Source organism: Carcharhinus amblyrhynchos, unplaced genomic scaffold (assembly GCF_965287045.1).
Source record: "Carcharhinus amblyrhynchos unplaced genomic scaffold, sCarAmb.v2.hapA scaffold_65, whole genome shotgun sequence".
Lineage (NCBI taxonomy): Eukaryota > Metazoa > Chordata > Chondrichthyes > Carcharhiniformes > Carcharhinidae > Carcharhinus > Carcharhinus amblyrhynchos.
Genome location: NW_027649805.1, coordinates 527,957 through 549,769, shown reverse-complemented (window position 1 = coordinate 549,769; position 21,813 = coordinate 527,957). Strand labels below are relative to the sequence as shown.

General features: G+C 45.7%; 1 protein-coding gene across 1 annotated transcript in view; it reads right to left on the bottom strand.

Annotated features, from left to right (window-relative positions):
• cryaa (crystallin, alpha A) overlaps nt 1–21,246 on the bottom strand; it is a 33,671-nt gene extending 12,425 nt beyond the window's left edge. The window contains exons 1-2 of the mRNA XM_080182538.1: nt 21,052–21,246; nt 14,935–15,057 (exon numbers count right to left, since the gene is read on the bottom strand). Coding sequence (XP_080038664.1) covers nt 14,935–15,057; nt 21,052–21,240 — 312 coding nt within the window. The 5' untranslated portion in view covers nt 21,241–21,246. The remainder of the gene's footprint in view (nt 1–14,934; nt 15,058–21,051) is intronic.
• Nucleotides 21,247–21,813: the final 567 nt, after the last annotated feature.

Here is a 21,813-nt window from a genome sequence, read left to right as displayed (position 1 = left end):
TAATAGCAGATGCCTTAGTTGTAATTTATCAAAATTTGCTGGACTTTGGAGAGGTACCAGATGATTGGAAAACAGCTAACGTGACACCACTGTTTAAAAAGGGAGGGTGACAAAAGGTGGGTAACTACAGGCCAGTTAGTTTAATGTCCGTAGTTGGGAAAATGCTGGAATCCATCATCAAAGAAGAAACAGCGAGGCACCTAGAAAAGAATGGTTTGATCAAGCAGATGCAGCATGGATTCATGAAGGTAAATCCAGAAAATTTACTGGATTTTTATGAAGATGTAACAAGTGAGGTTGACAGAGGGGAATCGGTGGATGTGGTGTTTTTAGATTTTCAAAGGGTGTTTGATAAGGTGCCTCACAAAAGGTTGCTACAGAAGGTCAGGGTGCACAGAGTTGGGGGTAAGGTGTTAGCGTGGATTGAGGTTTGGCTGTCTAATAGGAAGCAGGGAGTTGGTATCAATGGGTGCTATTCTAATTGGCGGTTGGTGACTAGTGGAGTGCCACAGGGATCGGTGCTGGAGCCTCAGCTATTTACCATTTATATAGATGATCCGGAGGAGGGGGCTGAGTGTAGGGTGACAAAATTTGCTGATGACACGAAGATGAGTGGAAAAGCAAATTGCGTGGAGGGTGTGGAAAGTCTGCAGAGAGATCAGGATAGGCTGAGTGAGTGGGCGAGGACCTGGCAGATGGAGTACAATGTTAGCAAATGTGAGGTTATCCACTTTGGCAGAAATAATAGTAGGAGGGATTATTATTTAAAAGGTGAAAAGCTGCAGCATGCTACGGTGCAGAGGGACCTGGGGGTCCTTGTGCACGAATCGCAAAAACCCAGCCTGCAGGTGCAGCAGGTGATCAAGAAGGTGAATGGGATGTTGGCCTTTATAGCGAGGGGGATAGAATATAAAAGCAGGGAGGTCTTGCTGCAACTGTACAGGGTACTGGTGAGGCCGCAGCTGGAGTACTGTGTGCAGTTTTGGTCGCCACACTTGCGGAAGGATATATCGGCCTTGGAGGGAGTGCAGAGGAGGTTCACTAGGCTGATACCGGAGATGAGGGGGTTGGACTATGAGGAGAGATTGAGTAGATTGGGTCTGTACTCGTTAGAGTTTAGAAGGCTGAGGGGGGATCTTATAGAGACATATAAGATAATGAAGGGGATAGATAGGGTAGAGGCAGAGAGATTATTTCCACTTAGAAAGGAAAGAAGAACTAGAGGGCACAGCCTCAAAATAAGGGAGAGTCAATTTAGAACAGGGTTGAGGAGGAACTTCTCTCAGAGGGTAGTGAATCTTTGGAATTCTCTGTCCATTGAAGCAGTGGAGGCTATCTGTTTAAATGTGTTTAAGTCACAGGTAGATAGATTCATGTCACACTATCTGTAACTCCCACAACTTGCCTGGGTTTGCAAAATCTCACTAACTGTCCTGTTTGGAGACAATACACATCTCTTTAACCTGTGCTTAACCGTCTCTCCACTTGCATTGTCTGTACCAATAAAGTCTTGATTATCTGTAAAGACTCGCATTCCAACCATTAACTTGCAACTGAGTCAGTGTCTATATATGTCATGTTTGTGAACCCAACTCTCCACTCACCTGATGAAGGAGCAGTGCTCCGAAAGCTCATGCTACCAGATAAACTTATTGGACTTTAACCTGGTGTTGTGAGACTTACCCCAGTCCAACGCTGGCATCTCCATATCACACCTACAATGTATGAGACAGGAGTGTAATGGAATCTTCTCCACAGGGATTGTAGTGTTCAATAAGGTGACTCATCTCCACCTTCTCAAGGACAATGAGGAATGGGCAGTAACTGCTGGCCCAGTCAGAGACGCCCACACCCCATCAATGATTACATTTTAAAAAGCTGCTTTATAGGCAGGAGGCCCCCGAGTCAGCCTCACTCACAAAACCACTTTGCTCAGGGCAGTCCAGCAAGCCTAAGGCATCATGGTTAGTGCAGGTCCACAGTCAGGGAGAAGAGGCAAGAACAGTAGTGATAGGAAGCTGATTAGTGAAAGGGATAGATAGTCTCTCTGTAGCTGTAGATGTGACTCCAGGAGGATGTTACTCTCCTGCTGCCAGGGAACAACATCAGTAAAATGAGGGATCTGAAAGCAGATTAGAGAGTGCTAGAAAAGAGACTTAAAATACAGGACTTCAATCTCAGGATTACTCTAAGTAGTGTGTTTCTGTGATTACAGAAATAGGAAGAAACAGCAAATTAAGATGTGGCTGGACAGGAGGGTTGGGTTTTCCATTTCTGAGGTCCTGGGGCCACTTCTTGGGCAGTTGGGACCTGAACAAGAAAGAAGGCAAACACCTGGACCAATAATCTCACAGGGAGATTTGCACTGTTGGAGAGGGTTTATATTGTGAGGGGGAAGGGGAACCCGAGAGGGAATTCAAATCAGAAAAAAGCTGATCATCGGGAGAAAAGTAGCAAATGAAGTGAGAAAGCAGTGAAAACAAAGGTCAAACTAAGGTCAAAATCACAAAAAATGTTATGAAGGCAAAATTAAAGGCTCTCAAGTTCAAAACATTTGCAACAAGGTGGAGGAAACAAGGATGTTGGAATGGCCATTGGAGAGACATAGCTGAAAGGTGAGTCAGGCTGGAAACTGAAGGTTTAAGGTTATTCAACATTTAGGGAAGGCCAGGAAAGGAAGAGAAGATAGGCTAGCGCTGTTAATAAAAGATTAGATTCGTGCAGGAGTGAAACAGGACCTTAGATCAGAGGATTAAGATGTAGCATCAGATTGGCTGGAGCTGAGAAAAAAGAGGGGGCAAACATTGGTAGGTGTTGTTTGTATATCACCCAACAGCAATGACAGTGTGGGGCATGGTATAAAGAAGGAAATTACAGGTACATGTGACAATCTGAATATAGACCGGCAAAACCTACTTGTCATTAATGCTGTGAAAGATAAACCTGGAATGTGTATGCAATGGTTTTCTCCAACAAGATGTTGAGATCTGAATTAGGCAACAGGCTATTTTACTGTGAAGTAAGAAATGGATAATTAACAATCTAGTTATCTAGTTAACAATCTTGTAAAGGGAAGAGTCACCATAATATAGAACCACAGAATCTCTGATCTGGAAAAGCATCGTTTGTCGATATGGCAAGTTATTCCTAGTAATATACCACAGGGATCAGTGCTGGAACTTTAACTCTTTACAATTTCTATAAATGACTTGGACGAAGTGATTGAAGGGATGGTTCTAAATTTGTTGATGATACAAAAATAGGTTCTGAAGAGGACATTAAGAGGTTACCAAAGGGGTAGGGTAAATGAGTGGGCAAAGATAGAGCAAATAGAATATAATGCGAGAAAATATGAAATTGTCCATTTTGGCATGAAGAATAAAAAAAGCATACTATCTAAACAGTGAGAGATTGCAGAGCACTAAGGTTCAGAGGGATCTGGGTGTCCTAGTGAATGCATTACAAAAGGTTAGTAAGTAGGTACAGTGAGTATTTAGGAAAGCTAATAGAATATTATTGTTTATTATGAGAGGAATTGAACACAAAAGTAGAGGTTATGCTTCAGTTGTACAGGGCAATGGTGAGACCATATTTTTTTAAATTCATTTGTGAAACATGGGCGTCGCCGTTGGCCAGCATCTATTGCCTGTCCCTAGTTACCCTGGAGAAGATGGTGGTGAGCTGTCTTCTTGAATCACTGCAGTCCACAATGACATTAGGGAGGGAATTCCAGGATTTTGACCCAGCGACTGTGAAGGAACGGTGATGAGTCAGGATGATGAGTGACTTGGAGGGGAACTTGCAGGTGGTGTTGTTCCTATTAGCTGCTGCCCATGTTCTTTTAGATGTAAATTGTCGTGTGTTTGGAAGGTGCTGTCTAAGGATCTTTGATGAATTGTTGCAGTGCATCTTGTAGATAGTACACGCTGCTGCTATTGAGGCTGGAGGTGGAGGGATTGAATGTTTGTAGATCTGGTGCCAATCAAGTGGGCTGCTTTGTCCTGGTAAAGTGGAAAGCTTCTTGAGTGTTGTTGGAGCTGCACCATCAAGGGAAATGGGAAGTATTCCATCACACTCCTGACTTGAGCCTTGTAGATGGTGGACAGGCTTTGGGGAGTCAGGAGGTGAGTTCTTGCAGCTACTGTTATGCGATGAGTCCAGTTGAGTTTCTGGTCAATGGTGACATCAAGGATATTGACAGTGGGAGATTCAGTGACGGTTACACTGATGGTGATGATTAGAGTGTCTCTTATTGGTGATGGTCACTGCCTGGCATTTGTGTAGCGCGAATGTTACTGTTACATGTTGGCCCAGGTCTGGATATTGTCCAGATCTTGCTGAATAAATAACAAAGAACAGTACAGCACAGGAACAGACCCTTCGGCTCTCCAAGCCTGTACTGATCACACCTACCTGTCTAAACCAACCGCCTGTATCTCTGTATTCCACTTCTGTTCCTGTGTCTATCAAGGTAAGTCTTAAATGTGGCTAATGTAACTGCCTCAACCTCATCACTTGGCAGTGCACTCCAGGCTCTCAACAACATCTGTGTAAAAAACTTCCCCTGCACATCTCCACTGAACTTTCCCTCCCTTACTTTGAACTTATGCCCCTTTTGTGATTGTCATTTTTGCCCTGGGAAAAAACTTCCAACTGTTCACCCTATCTTTACCTCTCATAATTTTATAAACTTCTGTCAGGTCTCACCTCATTCTCCGTCTTTCCAGGGAGAACAACCCCAGTTTACCCAATCTCTCTTCATAGCTAATACCCCCCCATACCAGGCAACATCCTGGTAAACCTTTTCTGCACTCTCTCCAAAGCCTCCACACCCTTCAGGTAGTGTGGTGACCAGAATTGGACACAGTATTCCAAATGTGGCCGAACCAATGTTCTATATAGCTGTAACATCATTTGCCAATTTATATACTCAATGCCCCAGCCAATGAAGACAAGCATGCCATATGCCTTCTTCACCACCTTTTCCACCTGTGCTGCCACTTTTAAGGATCTGTGGACCTGTACTCCCAGATCTCTCTGTGTGTCTTTGCTTCTAATGGTTCTGCCATTTATTTTATAGCTCGCACCTGAACTGGATCTACCAAAATGCATCACCTTGCATTTGTCTGGATTAAATTCCATCTGCCATTTCTCTGCCCAATTTTCCAACCTATCTATATCCTGCTGTAATCTCTGACAATCTTCATCACTATCCGCAACTCTGCCAATCTTAGTATCATCCACAAACTTGCTAATCAGACCAGCTACGTTTTCTTCCAAGTCATTTATGTATATTACAAACAGCAGAGATCCCAGCACTGATCCCTGCGGAACACTACTAGTTACAGAAAAACACCCTTCCACTGCTACCCTCTGGCCTCTATGAACAAGCCAATTCTGAATCCATCTAGCTAGTCCACCCTTGATTCTGTGTGATTTAACCTTTTGTACCAACCTGCCATGAGGGACCTTGTCAAATGTTTTACTAAAGTCCATGTAGACAACACCCACAGCCCTTCCCTCGTCAATCATTTTTGTCACTTTCTCAAAAAACTCAATTAGTGAGACATGATCTCCCATATACAAAGCCATACGGTCTGTTGCCAATAACACCATTTAGTTCCAAATGTGTACAGATCCTATCCTGAAGAATCTTTTCCAACAATTTCACTATGACTGACATCAAGTTCAATGGCCTACAATTACACTGGTTATCCTTGTTACCCTTCTTAAATAACGGGACAACATTGGCTATCCTCCAATCCTCTGGGACCTCACCTGTGGCCAACAAGGAAACAGAGATTTCTGTTAGAGGCCCAGCAATTTCATCTCTTGTCTCCCTCAGTAGTCTGGGATAGATGCCATCTGGCCCTGGGAATTTCTCTACCTTAATGCTTTTTAAATCACTTAATCTTCCTTCCTCAAAATGATAGAAACATAGAAACACAGAACTACAGCACAAACAGGCCCTGCCCCAAACATGTCCCTACCTTAGAGATTACTAGGCTTACCTATAACCCTCTACCTTACTAAATTCCATGGACTTATCTAAAAGTCTCTTAAAAGACCCTATCGAATCCACCTTCACCATCATTGCCGGCAGCCCGTTCCACGCACCCGCCACCCTCTGAGTGAAAAACTTACCCCTGACATCTCATAAGAACATAAGAAATAGGAGCAGGAGTAGGCCAACTAGCCCTTCGAGCCTGCCCCGCCATTCAATAAGATCATGGCTGATCTGTCGTGGCTCAGTTCCACATTCCCGCCCTCTCCCCATAACCCTTAATCCCCTCGCTTATCAAAAACCCATCAACCCACGTCTTAAAAATATTTAGCGAGGCAGCCTCCACCACTTCAACGGGCAGAGAATTCCAGAGATTCACCACCCTTTGAGTGAAGAAGTTCCTCCTCAACTCCGTTCTAAACCGCCCCCCCTTTATCTTGAGGCTGTGCCCCCTAGTCCTACTGTCTTTTCTGAGCGGGAAGAGTCTCTCCACCTCTATCCTATCCATCCCATTCATCATCTTATACGTCTCAATGAGATCTCCCCTCATTCTTCTAAACTCTAACAAGTACAAGCCTAGTTTATTCAGCCTCTCCTCATAGTTCAACCCCCTCAACTCCGGCATCAGCCTAGTAAACCTCCTCTGCACTCCCTCCAAGGCCAAAATATCCTTGCGTAAGTTCGGCGACCAAAACTGCACACACTACTCCAGCTGCAGCCTCACCAGTGCCCTGTACAGTTGCAGCAAGACCTCCCTACTTTTATATTCAATCCCCCTCGCTATGAAGGCCAGCATCCCATTCGCCTTCCTGACCACCTGCTGCACCTGCAGGCTGGGTTTTTGCGACTCATGCACAAGGACCCCGAGGTCCCTCTGCACCGTAGCATGCTGCAGTTTTTCGCCATGTAAGTAATAATCCTTCCTACCATTATTCCTACCAAAGTGGACCACCTCACACTTGCCAACATTAAATTCCATTTGCCAGTTCCTGGCCCATTTGCCCAGCCTATCTAGATCCTTCTGCAGACTCTCCACACCCTCCGCACAATTTGCCGTTCCCCCAATCTTGGTGTCATCAGCAAATTTCGACACCATACACTTGGTTCCCTCCTCCAGATCATCTATATAAATGGTAAATCTCCTCTGTACCTACTCTCCAGCACCTTAAACCTGTGCCCTCTCGCAGCGACCATTTCAGCCCTGGGAAATAGCCTCTGAGAATCCACCCAATCAATACTTCTCAACATCTGATAAACCTCTATCAGGTCACCTCTCAACCTTCGTATCTCCAGGGAGAAGAGTCCCAGCTCCCTCAACCTATCTTCATAAGTCATGCCTCCCAATCCAGGCAACATCCTTGTAAATCTCCTCTGCACCCTCTCAATAGCTTTCACATCCTTCCTGTAACGACTTGTTCTAAAGGGTTTACATTTACCTCTGAGACACCATCAATCAAAGTGTCCCTGTCCTTTGTGAATACAGATGCAAATGACTCATAAAGGATTTCACCCACTTCCTTTGGTTCTATGTATAATTTCCCTCCTTGTTTCTTAAGTGGACCAACTCTTCCTTGAGCTACCCTCTTGTTCCTAATATATGTATAAAATGCGTTGGAATTCTCCTTAATCCTGCCTGCCAAGGATGTTTTGTGACCCCTTTTGCCCTCCTAACTCCCTGTTTGAGCTCTTTTCTACTTTCCCTGTATTCTTCAAATGCTAAATCTGTTTTTAGTTGCCTACACCTCATGTATGCATCCTCTTTCTTTTTGACCAGACTTGCAATTTCCCTGGCCATCCACGGTTCCAGAATCCTGCCTTTCCATTCTTTCCTTTTCACAGGCACATGCCTGTCCTGTACTCCAAATGATTGTTCCTTAAAAAACTCCCACATGCCAAAAATGGATTTGCCCTCAAACAGCCTCTCCCAAACAACAGCCTTCAAATCCTGCCTAATCTGGTTGTAGTTAGCCTTCCTCCAGTTTAGCACCTTAACCCTAGGGCAACACTTATACTTTTCCATGAGTACCCGAAAACTTACGGAATTATGGACACTGTTCGCCATGTGTTCCCCCCACTGCAACTTTGATGACCTGACCAGGCTCACTCCCTATTGCCCGGTCTAGCTGAGTCCCCTCTTTAGTCAGGCTGTCCACGTATTATTCCAAAAAACCTTCCTGGACAAATTCCTTATCATCTGGACCCTTAACACTAAGGGATTTCAATATGAGGAAAATTAAAGTCTCTCACTACAACAACCCTATTATTTCTACATCTGTCCAGAATCTGCTTATGTATCCGTTCCTCAACATCCCGTGGGCTGTTGGGAGGCCTGTAGTGGACCCCTGTCACGGTGACTGCTCCTCTCCTGCTTCTGAACTCTACCCACAGTGTCTCGTTACATGATTCTTCAAGGTGCTCCTCCTTCTATACAGCTGTAATATGTTCCCTAACTCCCATAAGACCATAAGACATAGGAGCAGAATGAGGCCACTCGGCCCATCGAGTCTGCTCTGCCATTCAATCATGGCTGATATTTTTCTCATCCCCATTCTCCTGCCTTTTCCCCATAACCCCCGATCCCCTTATTAATCAGGAACCGATCTATTTGCTGCAAATGGCTGTGGAGGCCGGGTCACTGAGTGTCTTTAAGACAAAGAATTCCACACATTCCCCACTCTCTGACTGAAGAAATTCCTCCTCATCTCTGTTTTAAAGGATCGTCCCTTTACCCTGAGGTTGTGCCCTCTCTGGTTCTAGTTTTTCCTACTAGTGGAAACATCCTCTCCACACCCACTCTATCCAGGGCCTCACAGTATCCTGTAAGTTTCAATAAGATCCCCCCTCATCCTTCTAAACTCCAACGAGTACAGACCCAGATTCCTCAATCGTTCCCCCATCTCTCTTACCTTCTCCTCTGTCTCACCTAAAGCATTAATATCCTAGAATACTTAGCTGCCAGTCCTGTCCCTCTTTTAACCAAGTCTCCGTTATTGCAACCACATCCAAGTTCCACACAAGAATCAAGGCTCTAAGTTCATCTGTTTTACCTGTTATACTCCTTGCATTTAAGCAGATGCATTCCAGGCCTCCAGGCCCAGTCAGCTGCATTTGAACATGAACTGCTTCAGTATCAGGAGTTGCTAAGTATTGTGTATTGGAGTATTGTGTACAGTATTGGCCTCCTTATTTAAGGAAAAATGTAAATGCATTAGACATCGTTCAGAGAAGATTTACCAGACTAATACCAGGAATGGGTGGGTAATGGGCAGCACGGTGGCACAGTGGTTAGCACTGCTGCTTCACTGCACCAGGGACCTGTGTTTGATTCCCGGCTTGGGTCACTCTGTGTGGAGTCAGCACGTTCTCCCCATGTCTGCATGGGTTTCCTCTAGGTGTTCTGGTTTCCTCCCACAGTCTGAACCATGTGCTGGTTAGGGTGCATTGGCCACGCTAAATTCTCCCTCAGTGTAACCTGAACAGGCAACAAGGGGAATATCATACTAACTTCACTGCAGTGTTAATGTTAGCCTACTTGTGACTAATAAATAAACTTTAACTTTAACTTACCTAATGAGGAAAGGCTGAACAGCTGAGGGTAGTTCTCCAGTGGAATTCAGAGGAGTAAAAGATGACCAGATTGAGATCCTGTGAGTTATTAAAAGGATGGATGTGGAAAGAATGTTTTCACTTCTCAGATCATCTAGAACTAGTGGCCATTGTTTAAAAATAAGATGTTATCCATTTAAAAGGGAAATGAGGCAAAATTCTCTCTCTCAGTGGGTCACGAGCCTTTGGAACTCTGTTGTAAAGGCGGTGGATTCAGAGTTTGTGCACAGTTTTAAGGCAGAGGAGGATAGATTCTGAGTAAGAAAAGGGGTGATAGGTTAACGGGGGGAAGGCAGGATGGAGGTTTGAGGTTACTATCAGATCAGCTGTGATCTTATTGAATGATGTGGAGATGCCGGTGTTGGACTGGGGTAAGCACAGTAAGAAGTCTCACAACACCAGGTTAAAGTCCAACCAGTTTATTTGATAGCACGAACTTTTGGAGTCTCAGACTCCTTCACCAGGTGACTCATGAAAGCTCGAGCTGCCAAATAAACCTGTTGGACTTTAACCTGGTGTTGTGAGACTTCTTACTATCTTATTAAATGGCAGAGCAGGCTGGAGGGGCTGAATGGCCTACTCCTGCTCCTTGTTCATATGTTTGTCAGGAAGCAAATAGTATGTTGGCCTTCATCATGAAGGGTTACAGTACAGGAGTAAAGATGTCTTGCTGCAGTTGTATCAAACTTTGGTGAGGCCACACGTAGAATATTGTGTACTGTTTTGGTCTCTGTACCTAAGAAAGATTATACTTTCCAAAGAGAAAATAAATGTCCACCAGACTCATCTCTGGCATATCTGGATTATTCTTTGTGCAAAGTTTAAAGTTTATTAGTGTCACAAGTAGGCTTATGAAATTAAACTTGCAGCAACACTGCTATTAAACAATAGCTATCGGGACTTGATGGATTGAGTTGTAAGGAGAGGCTGGATAGACTGGGACTTTTTTCTCTGGAGTGTAGGAGGCTGAGGGGTGATCTTATAGAGGTCTATAAAATAATGAGGGGCACAGATCAGCAAGATAGTCAATATCTTTTCCCAAAGGTAGGGGAGTCTAAAACTAGAGGGCATAGGTTTAAGGTGAGAGGGGAGAGATACAAAAGTGTCCAGAGGGGCAATTTTTTCACACAGAGGGTGGTGAGTGTCTGGGACAAGCTGCCAGAGGTAGTAGTAGAGGCAGGTACAATTTTATCTTTTAAAGAGTATTTAGACAGTTACATGGGTGTGATGGGTATAGAGGGATATGGGCCAAATGTGGGCAATTGGGACTAGCTTAGGGGTTTTAAAAAAAAGGGTGGCATGGACAAGTTGGGCCGAAGGGCCTGTTTCAATACTGTAAATTTCTATGACTCCATGAATTAAGTTACTGTGAAAATCCTTTAGTTGCCACACTCTAGCACCTGTTCAGGTATACTGAGGGAGAATTTAGCATGGCCAATCCATCTAACCAGTACGTCTTTCAGACTGTGGGAGGAAACCCACGCAGACATGGGAAGAATGTGCAGACTCCACACAGACAGTAACCCAAGCCAGGAATGAGTAATTTTAAGGAGGAGTTAGACAGATTTTTAATTGATAAAAAGTTGAAAGGTTATGGGGAGAGTACAGGAATGAGATCGAGAATCTGGTGAACTGATGCGGCAACAATAATCTCTCCTCAATGTCAACAAAACAAAGGAGCTAGGCATTGACTTCAGGAAGTGTAGTGGGGAACATGCCCCTGTCTACATCAACGGGGACAAAGTAGAAACAGTCCAGAGCTTCAAGTTTTTAGGTGTCCAGATCACTGACAACCTGTCCTGGTCCCCCCCATGCTGACACTATAGTTAAGAAAGGCCACCAATGCCTCTACTTTCTCAGAAAACTAATAAATTTGGCATGTCAGCTACGACTCTCACCAACTTTTACAGGTGCATCATAGAAAGCATTCTTTCTGGTTGTATCACAGCTTGGTCTGGGCTCCTGTTCTGCCCAAGACCGCAAGGAACTACAAAAGGTCATGAATGAAGCCCAATCCATCGCACAAACCAGTCTCCCATCCATTGACTCTGTCTACACTTTCCCCTGCCTCAGAAAAGCAGCCGGTATAATTAAGAACCCCACCCTCCCCCCCCGACCATGCACCCTGGACATTCTCTCTTCCACCTTCTTCCTTTGGGAAAAAATACAAAACTCTGAGGTCACGTACCAACCGACTCAAGAACAGCTTCTTCCCTGTTGCTGTCAGACTTTTGAATGGACTTTCCTTGTATTAAGTTGATCTTTCTCTACACCCTAGCTATGACTGTAACACTACATTCTGCACTCTCTCCTTTCCTTCTCTATGAATGGTATGCTTTGTATAGTGAGCAAGAAACAATACTTTTCACTGTATTCTAATACATGTGACAATAATAAATCAAATCAAATCAAAAATCAGGAAATTGGGGATGAGGAGCACATCAGCCATGATCGAATGGTGGAACAGACTCGAAGGGCCAAATGGCCTAATTCTGCTCCTATATTTTATAAACTTATGAAATGAAGAGAAATGTCTTCACTCAGAGGTTGGTGGATGTTTTGAATTCTTTGCTCCATAGAGTTGTGAAGGTTCAGTCATTGAGTTCCAGAAAGAGATCGATAGATTTCTAGATTTTAAAGATATCAGGAATATTGGGATAGTGCACGAGAATGGCATTGAGTTGGAAGATCAGCCATGATCTAGCTGAATAACAGAGCAGGCTCAAGGGGCAGAATGGCCTCCTCCTGTTTCTATTCTTTATGTGTAACAGGATGTCAGATCTTCCACAAATTCACAAAGAGCAGCAGAAATTTCACACTTTGCTTCTATCTCAGTGAGAGTAGTCCCAGGGTATCCGGCTGTGTCCCAAATATGCCTCCAACCCTATCCACCGGGATATCCGACTCTGCGTCCAGATACCTCAGCCACCCCCATGATATCTGAATCCACCCCCCCCACCTCCCCAAACATGATGAATCTTACCAGGCCTAGCTTAGGGACCCCATCATTCTTAGCCAGTTCTGCTGATACACGTCATACATAAGAACACACAACAACAGCAGGAGTAGGCCACCTGGCCCCTCAGGCCTGCTCCACCATTCAGTAAGATCATGGCTGATCTTTTCATGGACTCAGCTCCACTTACCCGCCTGCTCACCATAACCCTTAATTCCTTTACTGTTCAAAAATTTATCTATCCTTGCCTTAAAAATATTCAATGAGGGAGCCTCAACTGGGCAGGGAATTCCACAGATTCACAACCCTTTGTGTGAAGAAGTTTCTCCTCAACTCAGTCCTAAATCTGTTCCCCTTATTTTGAGGCCATGCCCCCTAGTTCTAGTTTCACCCACCAGTGAAAACAACTTCCCTACTTCTATCTTGTCTATTCCCTTCATAATCTTATATGTTCCTATAAGATCTCCCTTCATTCTTCTGAATTCCAATGAGTATAGCCCCAGTCTACTCAGTCTCTCCTCATAATCCAACCCTCTCAACTCTGGAATCAACCTAGTGAATCTCCTCTGTCCCCTCTCCAGTACCAGTATATCCTTTCTCAAGTAAGGAGACCAAAACTGTACACAGTAACTCCAGGTGTGGCCTCACCAGCACCTTATACAGCTGTAACATAAGCTGTACCTACACACCAACTTTTTGCAATTCATGCTGAGGCAAAGGGCTCTTGTAGGCTGCAAAGAGACATTGATAGGATGCAGAGCTGGGCCGAAAAGTGACAGATGGAGTTTAATCCTGATAAGTGTGAGGTGATTCATTTTGGTAGGACAAACTTGAATGCGGATTACAGGGTCAACGGCAGGGTTCTGAGGAATGTGGAGGAACAGAGAGATCTTGGGGTTCATATCCACAGATCTCTGAAGGTTGCCACTCAAGTGGATAGAGCCGTGAAGAAGGTCTATAGTGTGTTAGTGTTTATTAATAGGGGTTTGAGTTTAAGAGCCGTGGGGTTATGCTACAACTATACAGGACCTTGGTGAGACTACATTTGGAATATTGTGTTCAGTTCTGGTTACCTCACTATAAGAAGGATGTGGAAGCATTGGAGAGAGTGCAGAGGAGATTTACCAGGATGCTGCCTGGTTTGGAGGGTAGGTCTTATGAGGAAAGGTTGAGGGAGCTGGGGCTTTTCTCTTTAGAGCGGAGGAGGATGAGAGGCGACTTAATAGAGGTTTATAAGATAATGAGGGGGATTGATAGAGTGGACGTGCAGAGACTATTTCCTCAGGTGGATGTAGCTGTTACTAGGGGGGCATAACTATAAGGTTCATGGTGGGAGATATAGGAGGGATGTCCGAGGTAGATTCTTTACTCAGAGAGTGGTTGGGGTGTGGAATACACTGCCTGCTGTGATAGTGGAGTCGAACACTTTAGGAACTTTCAAGTGGTTATTGGATAGACACATGGAGCACTCCAGAATGATAGGGAATGGGATAGCTTGATCTTGGGATTGGACAAAGCTCAGCACAACATTGGGGGCTGAAGGGCCTGTACTGTGCTGGACTGTTCTATGTTCTATGCACAAGGACACCCAGGTCCGTCTGCACAGCAGCATACTGCAATTTTTTACCATTTAAATAATAGTCCATTTTGCTGATTTTTTCTGCCAAAATGGATGACCCCACATTTATCAACATTGTACTCCATCTGCCAGACCCTCACCCATTCACTTAGATTATCTATATCCCTTTACAGACTTTCAGCATCCTCTGCACACTTTGATCTGCCAGCCATCTTAGTGTCATCTGTGAATTTTGACACACTACACTTGGTCCCCAACTCCAAATCATTTATGTAAATCGTAAACAATTGCGGACCCAACACTGATCCCTGAGGCACAGCACTAGTCACTGATCGCTAACCAGAAAAACACCCATTTACTCCCCACTCTTTGCTTTCTGTTAGTTAACCAATCCTCTATCCACGCTAATACATTACTCATAACACAGTGCACCTTTATCTTATGTAGCAATCTTTGGCACCTTGTCAAATGCTTTCTGGAAATCCAGATACACCACATCCACAGGTTTTCCATTGTCCACCATGCTTGTAATGTCTTCAAAGAATTCCACTGAATTAGTTAAACATGCCCTCCCCTTCATGAACCAAGCTGTGTCTGCCCAATGGGGCAATTTACAAAGACAGTGAAGTCTGCCACTGATTAATGGGAGGATCAAGGTTCTTGTGACCAGTAAGTGACACTGGCAGGAGGGTTGAGTTTGGGTTACAAAGCCATCCCATACACAATCCCACTCGGTGAAAGGTAATTGAAAGTTAAGAGGCAATTTGAAGAGTGAACCCGTGAACTCACCTGTCGTTCTGCGTGTTTCCCATGAATCTCCACAAAGTCATCAACAATTTTGACATTTAGATCCTCAGGTGAGAAGTGTTTGACGTGCAGATTAATTATAAATCTGTCCTTCTCAGAACGAACCTGAAACACAATATTTGTAGCCAGTAACACACAGCCCACATACAAAATATTCCAGCTTGGAACTTTCCAGGAAGAATCTGTGTCGCACTTCAGCAGAGTATTCAATGAGGAAAATCATTCAATATATTCATGGATGCAGATCGAAAATGTAACAGAGAAACAGGGCATTCAGTTTAACCAATCTACACGAACCGTTAACTCCCTCAGGTATACATTGATCCAAATAGATTTACCCCGTGCTGTACCTGTCCTGGGAGTGTTTGATGGGGACAGTGTAGAGGGAGCTTTACTCTGTATCTAACCCCGTGCTGTACCTGTCCTGGGAGTGTTTGATGGGGGACAGTGTAGAGGGAGCTTTACTCTGTATCTAACCCCGTGCTGTACCTGTCCTGGGAGTGTTTGATGGGGGGACAGTGTAGAGGGAGCTTTCTCTGTATCTAACCCCGTGCTGTACCTGTCCTGGGAGTGTTTGATGGGGGACAGTGTAGAGGGAGCTTTACTCTGTATCTAACCCTGTGCTGTACCTGTCCTGGGAGTGTTTGATGGAGACAGTGTAGAGGGAGCTTTACTCTGTATCTAACCCCGTGCTGTACCTGTCCTGGGAGTGTTTGATGGGGGACAGTGTAGAGGGAGCTTTACTCTGTATCTAACCCCGTGCTGTACCTGTCCTGGGAGTGTTTGATGGGGGACAGTGTAGAGGGAGCTTTACTCTGTATCTAACCCCGTGCTGTACCTGTCCTGGGAGTGTTTGATGGAGGGACAGTGTAGAGGGAGCTTTACTCTGTATCTAACCCTGTGCTGTACCTGTCCTGGGAGTGTTTGATGGGGGGACAGTGTAGAGGGAGCTATACTCTGTATCTAACCCTGTGCTGTACCTGTCCTGGGAGTGTTTGATGGGGGGACAGTGTAGAAGGGGCTTTACTCTATATCTAACCCCGTGCTGTACCTGTCCTGGGAGTGTTTGATGGGGGGACAGTGTAGAAGGGGCTTTACTCTGTATCTAACCCCGTGCTTTACCTGTCCTGGGAGTGTTTGATGGGGGGACAGTGTAGAGGGAGCTTTACTCTGTATCTAACCCCGTGCTGTACCTGTCCTGGGAGTGTTTGATGGACAGAGTGTAGAGGGAGCTTTACTCTGTATCTAACCCCATGCTGTACCTGTCCTGGGAGTGTTTGATGGGGACAGTGTAGAGGGAGCTTTACTCTGTATCTAACCCTGTGCTGTCGTGTCCTGGGAGTGTTTGATGGGGGACAGTGTAGAAGAAGCTTTACTCTGTATCTAACCTCGTGCTGTACCTGTCCTGGGAGTGTTTGACGGGGACAGTGTAGAAGGGGCTTTACTCTGTATCTAACCCCGTGCTGTACCTGTCCTGGGAGTGTTTGATGGGGGGACAGTGTAGAGGGAGCTTTACTCTGTATCTAACCCTGTGCTGTACCTGTCCTGGGAGTGTTTGATGGGGGGACAGTGTAGAGGGAAATGATGAGATTGAAAGATGACAACTGCCTCGGACCAGGTTTTGTCGCCCCCGTGTTTTAAATGAAGTCAGTGAGAAGATTACAGAAACCTTGGGGTGGGGTGATTGTCTGATGGCAGGTTGGTTTGGGGGATACGTGGGTTGGGATTTCACGGGATTTGTGTGTCTCGTAGAGCGGGAGAACAGGGGTAATTGGGACTGCACTTCCCGCTGGTTTTCGGAGGGTAGAGTGGTAAGTGATTTTAATCTGTTTTAAATATATTTTTAATCTATTTTAAATGTCACTATCAGGCCCGGCACGGAACCTGCCGAGTCTAATAGCACCTCCCATCCCGGCAGGAGCCTTTCATTCCAGCGGGATTTACAGTCGTTCCCTGCATACTGAGAGCTTGTGGGAGACAAATAAAGGAAGAGTGATGGGAACCTCACAGGGGGTCAGGTGGCTGGGGGTGGTGTCCCCTGTGCATGGGCACCTGGGCAGTGCCAGCCTGTGACCCAGCACTGCCAAGGGTGTGCGCTATTGTGGGCAGGGCCTGGGAGGCTGTCCGCGGTGGTCTTGTTGACTCTCAGCATGGGGATCTGTTGGTCTGCAGGAACACAGTAAGAAATCTCACAACCAGGTTAAAGTCTAACCAGATCCCCACTCACATTGTCTGCACCTTGAATAGCAGATTAGCTGTAAAGACTCGCATTCTAATCAGTACCCTGTAAACTGTGTGTGACTTTATATGCCCTTCTCTGATCAGAACTTTCCACTCACCTGATGAAGGAACAGCGTTTCTGAAAGCTTGGGGGTTTACTATCAAAATAAGCCTGTTGGACTTTAACCTGGTGTTGTGAGATTTCTTACTGTGTTTACCCCAGTCCAACACCAGCATCTCCATATCAGGTCTGCAGGGAGGCCAGTGACTGGGGTGGACTATGGGGCGGGTTCTCAGCCGGGGGGTTGCCTGTCTCCCATTGGGAGGTTCTGCCTTCAGGAGGGAGTTGGTCTGTTGGGAGTGTGTTGGGGGGGGGGGCGTCAGCTAGACTAGCGGGTGGAATTCTGAAGGCTGTAGACCGAAACATAAAGTTGGAAAGAGGTATTGATAGAATCAGACAATCCCTACAGTGCAGGAAGAGGCTATTTGGTCCATCGAGTCTGCACTAACACTCTTACAGAGCACCTTAACATAGAACATAGAACACTACAGCACAAACAGGCCCTTCGGCCCACTAGTTGCGCCGATCACTTCTATACCTACTAAGCCATAGACCTATCTATAACCCCCAATCCCATTAGATCCCATATACTCATCCAGAAGTCTTTTAAAAGACCCCAGCGAGTTCGCCTCTACCACCACCGACGGCAGCCGATTCCACTCACTCACTACCCTCTGAGTGAAAAACTTTCCCCTAACATCACTTCTGTACTTGCTTCCCAGCACCTTAAACCCATGTCCTCTCGTAGTGACCATTTCAGCCCTGGGAAATAGCCTCTGAGAATCCACCCTATCTATTCCTGTCAACATTTTATAAACCTCTATCAGGTCGCCTCTCAACCTTCGTCTCTCCAGGGAGAAGAGTCCTAGCTCCCTCAAACTATCTTCATAAGGCATGCCTCCCAATCCAGGCAATATCCTTGTAAATCTCCTCTGCACCCTCTCAATAGCTTCCACGTGCTAAACACTGAGAAAAGGGAGAGTTATTTTTATTTATTCATGGCACTTGGGTGTCACTGGCTGGCCAGTATTTTTTGCCCAAACATAGTTGCCCAAGGACGGTTGAGGGTCACCCACATTGCTGTGGCTCTGGAGTCACATGCTGGCCAGACCAGATAAGGACAGCAGATTTCCCTCCCTAAAGGACGTGAGTGAACCAGATGGGTTTTTCCCAACAATTGATAATGGTTTCATGGTCATCAGTAAGATTCTTAATTCCAGATTTTTTTTATTGAATTCAAATTCCACCAGTTGCCGTGGTGGGATTCAAATCCAGATTCCCAGAACATTAGCTGAGTCTCTGGATTAATAATTTAACGATAATACCACGAGGCCATCACCTCCCCTAGTTCTGGCACCTACTTCAATGGGTTTGCCTCAGGGAGCTGCAAACCTGTACAACTTAAATGTGATGAAAGTAAATGCAGTAAACTGTGTCCAGGCAGCATGTTCAAACACCTGACAGCAGAGCTCAGACTACCTCAGTCCCCAGACATATTTTATTATTTTATTAACCAAGCCCTATCCCCATAACCCCATGTATTTACCTCATTAACCCCCTAACCTGCACAGCTTAGGACAGTAAGAGGCAATTTAACATGGCCAATCCATCTAACCTGCACATTTTGGAGATGAAGGAATAGATTAAGAAATTAGACACAGCTCTTGGGGCTAAAGTGATCAATGGATACCAGGGGGGGGAAGGTGGCATCAGGGTATCAAATTCACGGATCAGCCAAGATCATAATGAATGGTGGAACAGGCTTGAAGGGCCAAATGGTCTATTCCAGCTCTTATTTTCAATGTTTCTCTGTAAGTGAAGGAGCGAAATGAAGGTACCGTGTGCAGTCCTGGTCGCCTCACTACAGGAAGGATGTGGAAGCTATTGAGAGGGTGCAGAGGAGATTTACAAGGATGTTGCCTGGATTGGGAGGCATGCCTTATGAAGATAGGTTGAGGGAGCTGGGTCTCTTCTCTCTGGAGAGACGCAGGTTGAGAGGCGACCTGATAGAGGTTTATAAAATGTTGACAGGAATAGATAGGGTGGATTCTCGGTGATTATTTCCCAGGGCTGAAATGGTCACTATGAGAGGACACAGGTTTAAGGTGCTGGGAAGCAAGTACAGAGGAGATGTTAGGGGTAAGTTTTTCACTCAGAGGGTAGTGAGTGAGGGGAATCGGCTGCCGTCAGTGGTGGTGGAGGCGAACTTGCTGGGGTCTTTTAAAAGCCTCTGGATGAGTACATGGGATTTAATGGGATTGGGAGTTATAGATAGGTCTATGGCCTGGTAGGTAGGGATATGATCGGCGCAACTTGTGGGCCGAAGGGCCTGTTTGTGCTGTAGTGTTCTATGTTCTATGTTAAGGCAATTGCAGACTCAACATTATCACATGACAGCCACTTCCAGCAGCCAGAGTGAGACACACTCCCTCCTGCTCTTCAATCTGTTTCTCTTTCTCTGCCTGCCCAGACTGGGGTAAACACCAGGTTTTAGTCCAACCGATTTATTTGATAGTAAACTCACAAGCTTTCGGGATTTACCCTTTGTCAGGTGAATGGAGAGTTTTGGCATTGGGGAGACCATGCAGACACTATGACAACGGATGAATGAACATCGCTCGACAATCACCAGGCAAGACTGTTCCCTTCCTGTTGGCGAACACTTCAGTGGTCACGGGCATTCAGCCTCTGACCTTCGGGTAAGCATTCTCCAAGGCGGCCTTCACAACACACGACAGTGCAGAGTCGCTGAACAGAGACTGATAGCCAAGTTCCGCACACATGAGGACGGTCTCAACAGGGATCTTGGGTTCATGTCACACTATCTGTAACCCCCGTGACTTGCCTGGGTTTGCAAAACCTCACTTACTGTACTGTCTGGAGACAATACACATCTCTTTAACCTGTGATCAGTGCTCCTTCCACTCACATTGTCAGCCACTTCAGGTCTTGAACAGCAGGTTAGGTGTAAGGATTCGCATTTTAATCAGTAATCTCTAAACTGTCTGTGCTTTATGTGCTCTGTCTGAGGCCAGAACTCTCCATTCACCTGACGAAGGGGGTAACCTGAAAGCTTGTGAGTCTATTATCAAATAAATCGGCTGGATTAAAACCTGGTGTTGTCAGACTTTTTACTGTGTTTACGCCAGTCCAACGCCGGCATACCCACATTGTGCCCAGACTGGCACTAGGCAGCATTTACCCACACCAGGTCCACCCAGCCTGCTGCCAAAACACCCATCAGCACCCACCCCACCCTCATCCCAGAACCCACCCCCACCCCCAGCACCCACCCTCAGCCCCACCCCACCCCCACCCCAGCACCCACCCCCACCTCCAGCACCCACCCCACCCTCATCCCAGCACCCACCCCCAGCACCCACCCCCAGCACCCACCCTCACCCCCGCACCCACCCCCACCCCCAGCACCCACCCCAGCCTCATCCCATCATCCACCCCCGTCACCCACCCCACCCTAGTACTCACCCTCACCTCCAACCCCATCCCCAGCACCCACCCCATCCTCACCCCCACCCCACCCCCAGCCCATATACCCTCATCAAAGGTCAGGAATAAGAGCAACAGAATCTCTCGCCTTGAGCTGATTCTAAATTTATTTTGATAACTGTTTACTCTGACAAGTTATTACTGAATTCAAAGGAAATTTTGAGCTGAAATTTTAGGAGATGGAATTGGCTAACTATCTGAAATAAATCATACTGTTCCTGATAAAACTCACTCAATATCACGGGATTTCTGCTGCCTCACTACACAAGCTTTTAATTCATAATCCTTGCAATTACAAAGTGAGATTTTACCTCCGAAATGCCTGAATCCAGAAAGTTGCGGAATGCTGGCAGCCTGTAGTAGGGGCTGACAGTGGAAGAGAAAAAAGGAAAGAGATCATAATCGAAAGGCCCTTCTCCAAAAAACTGATCAAAAAGGCGGCTTGGATAGAAAGATGTCAGCGAATGCCTGAACCAAGGGTACTGAATTGTAAGATCCATATTGCTGGCGATTTGCGACCTTGTCTCCACACCAGGCTCCATCCCAGCAGCTAGTCCCATTTATATACTAGTGATACTGAATACCCCGGAAATCTGGATGCTTCTGGAATAAAGAACTCATGACTAAAGTTGGAAAAACTGTTGGTTGTCAGCAGATGGTGGATGGGTGAGTGGACAGGACACTGGCAGCTTTGCTGACACTGGAAACACAGTCTGCAAATCAACTTGTTTCTCTTGAGCAAAAGGCAGCCTGTTCAGGCAAAGGAAGGACAGAAACTCAGCACATTCCCTCATCAGACTGCACTGTAAAACTCCAGCTCTGGATCTCCACAGTTTGTGTTACATTAGAAAGCAGCAAGTGTAGTTTTAAAATTCATTTTTGGGATGTCAGCATTACTGGCAAAGCTAGTATTTATTATCCACCCTTTAATTAGCCTTCACGTTCCCGAACTGCTGCAGCCCATGAAGTGTAGGTACACCCACAGTGCGGTTAGGGAGGGAGTTTCAGTACTTTGACCCAGCCACAGTGAAGGAATGGTGATATATTTCCATCAGGATAGCAGGTGGCTTGCA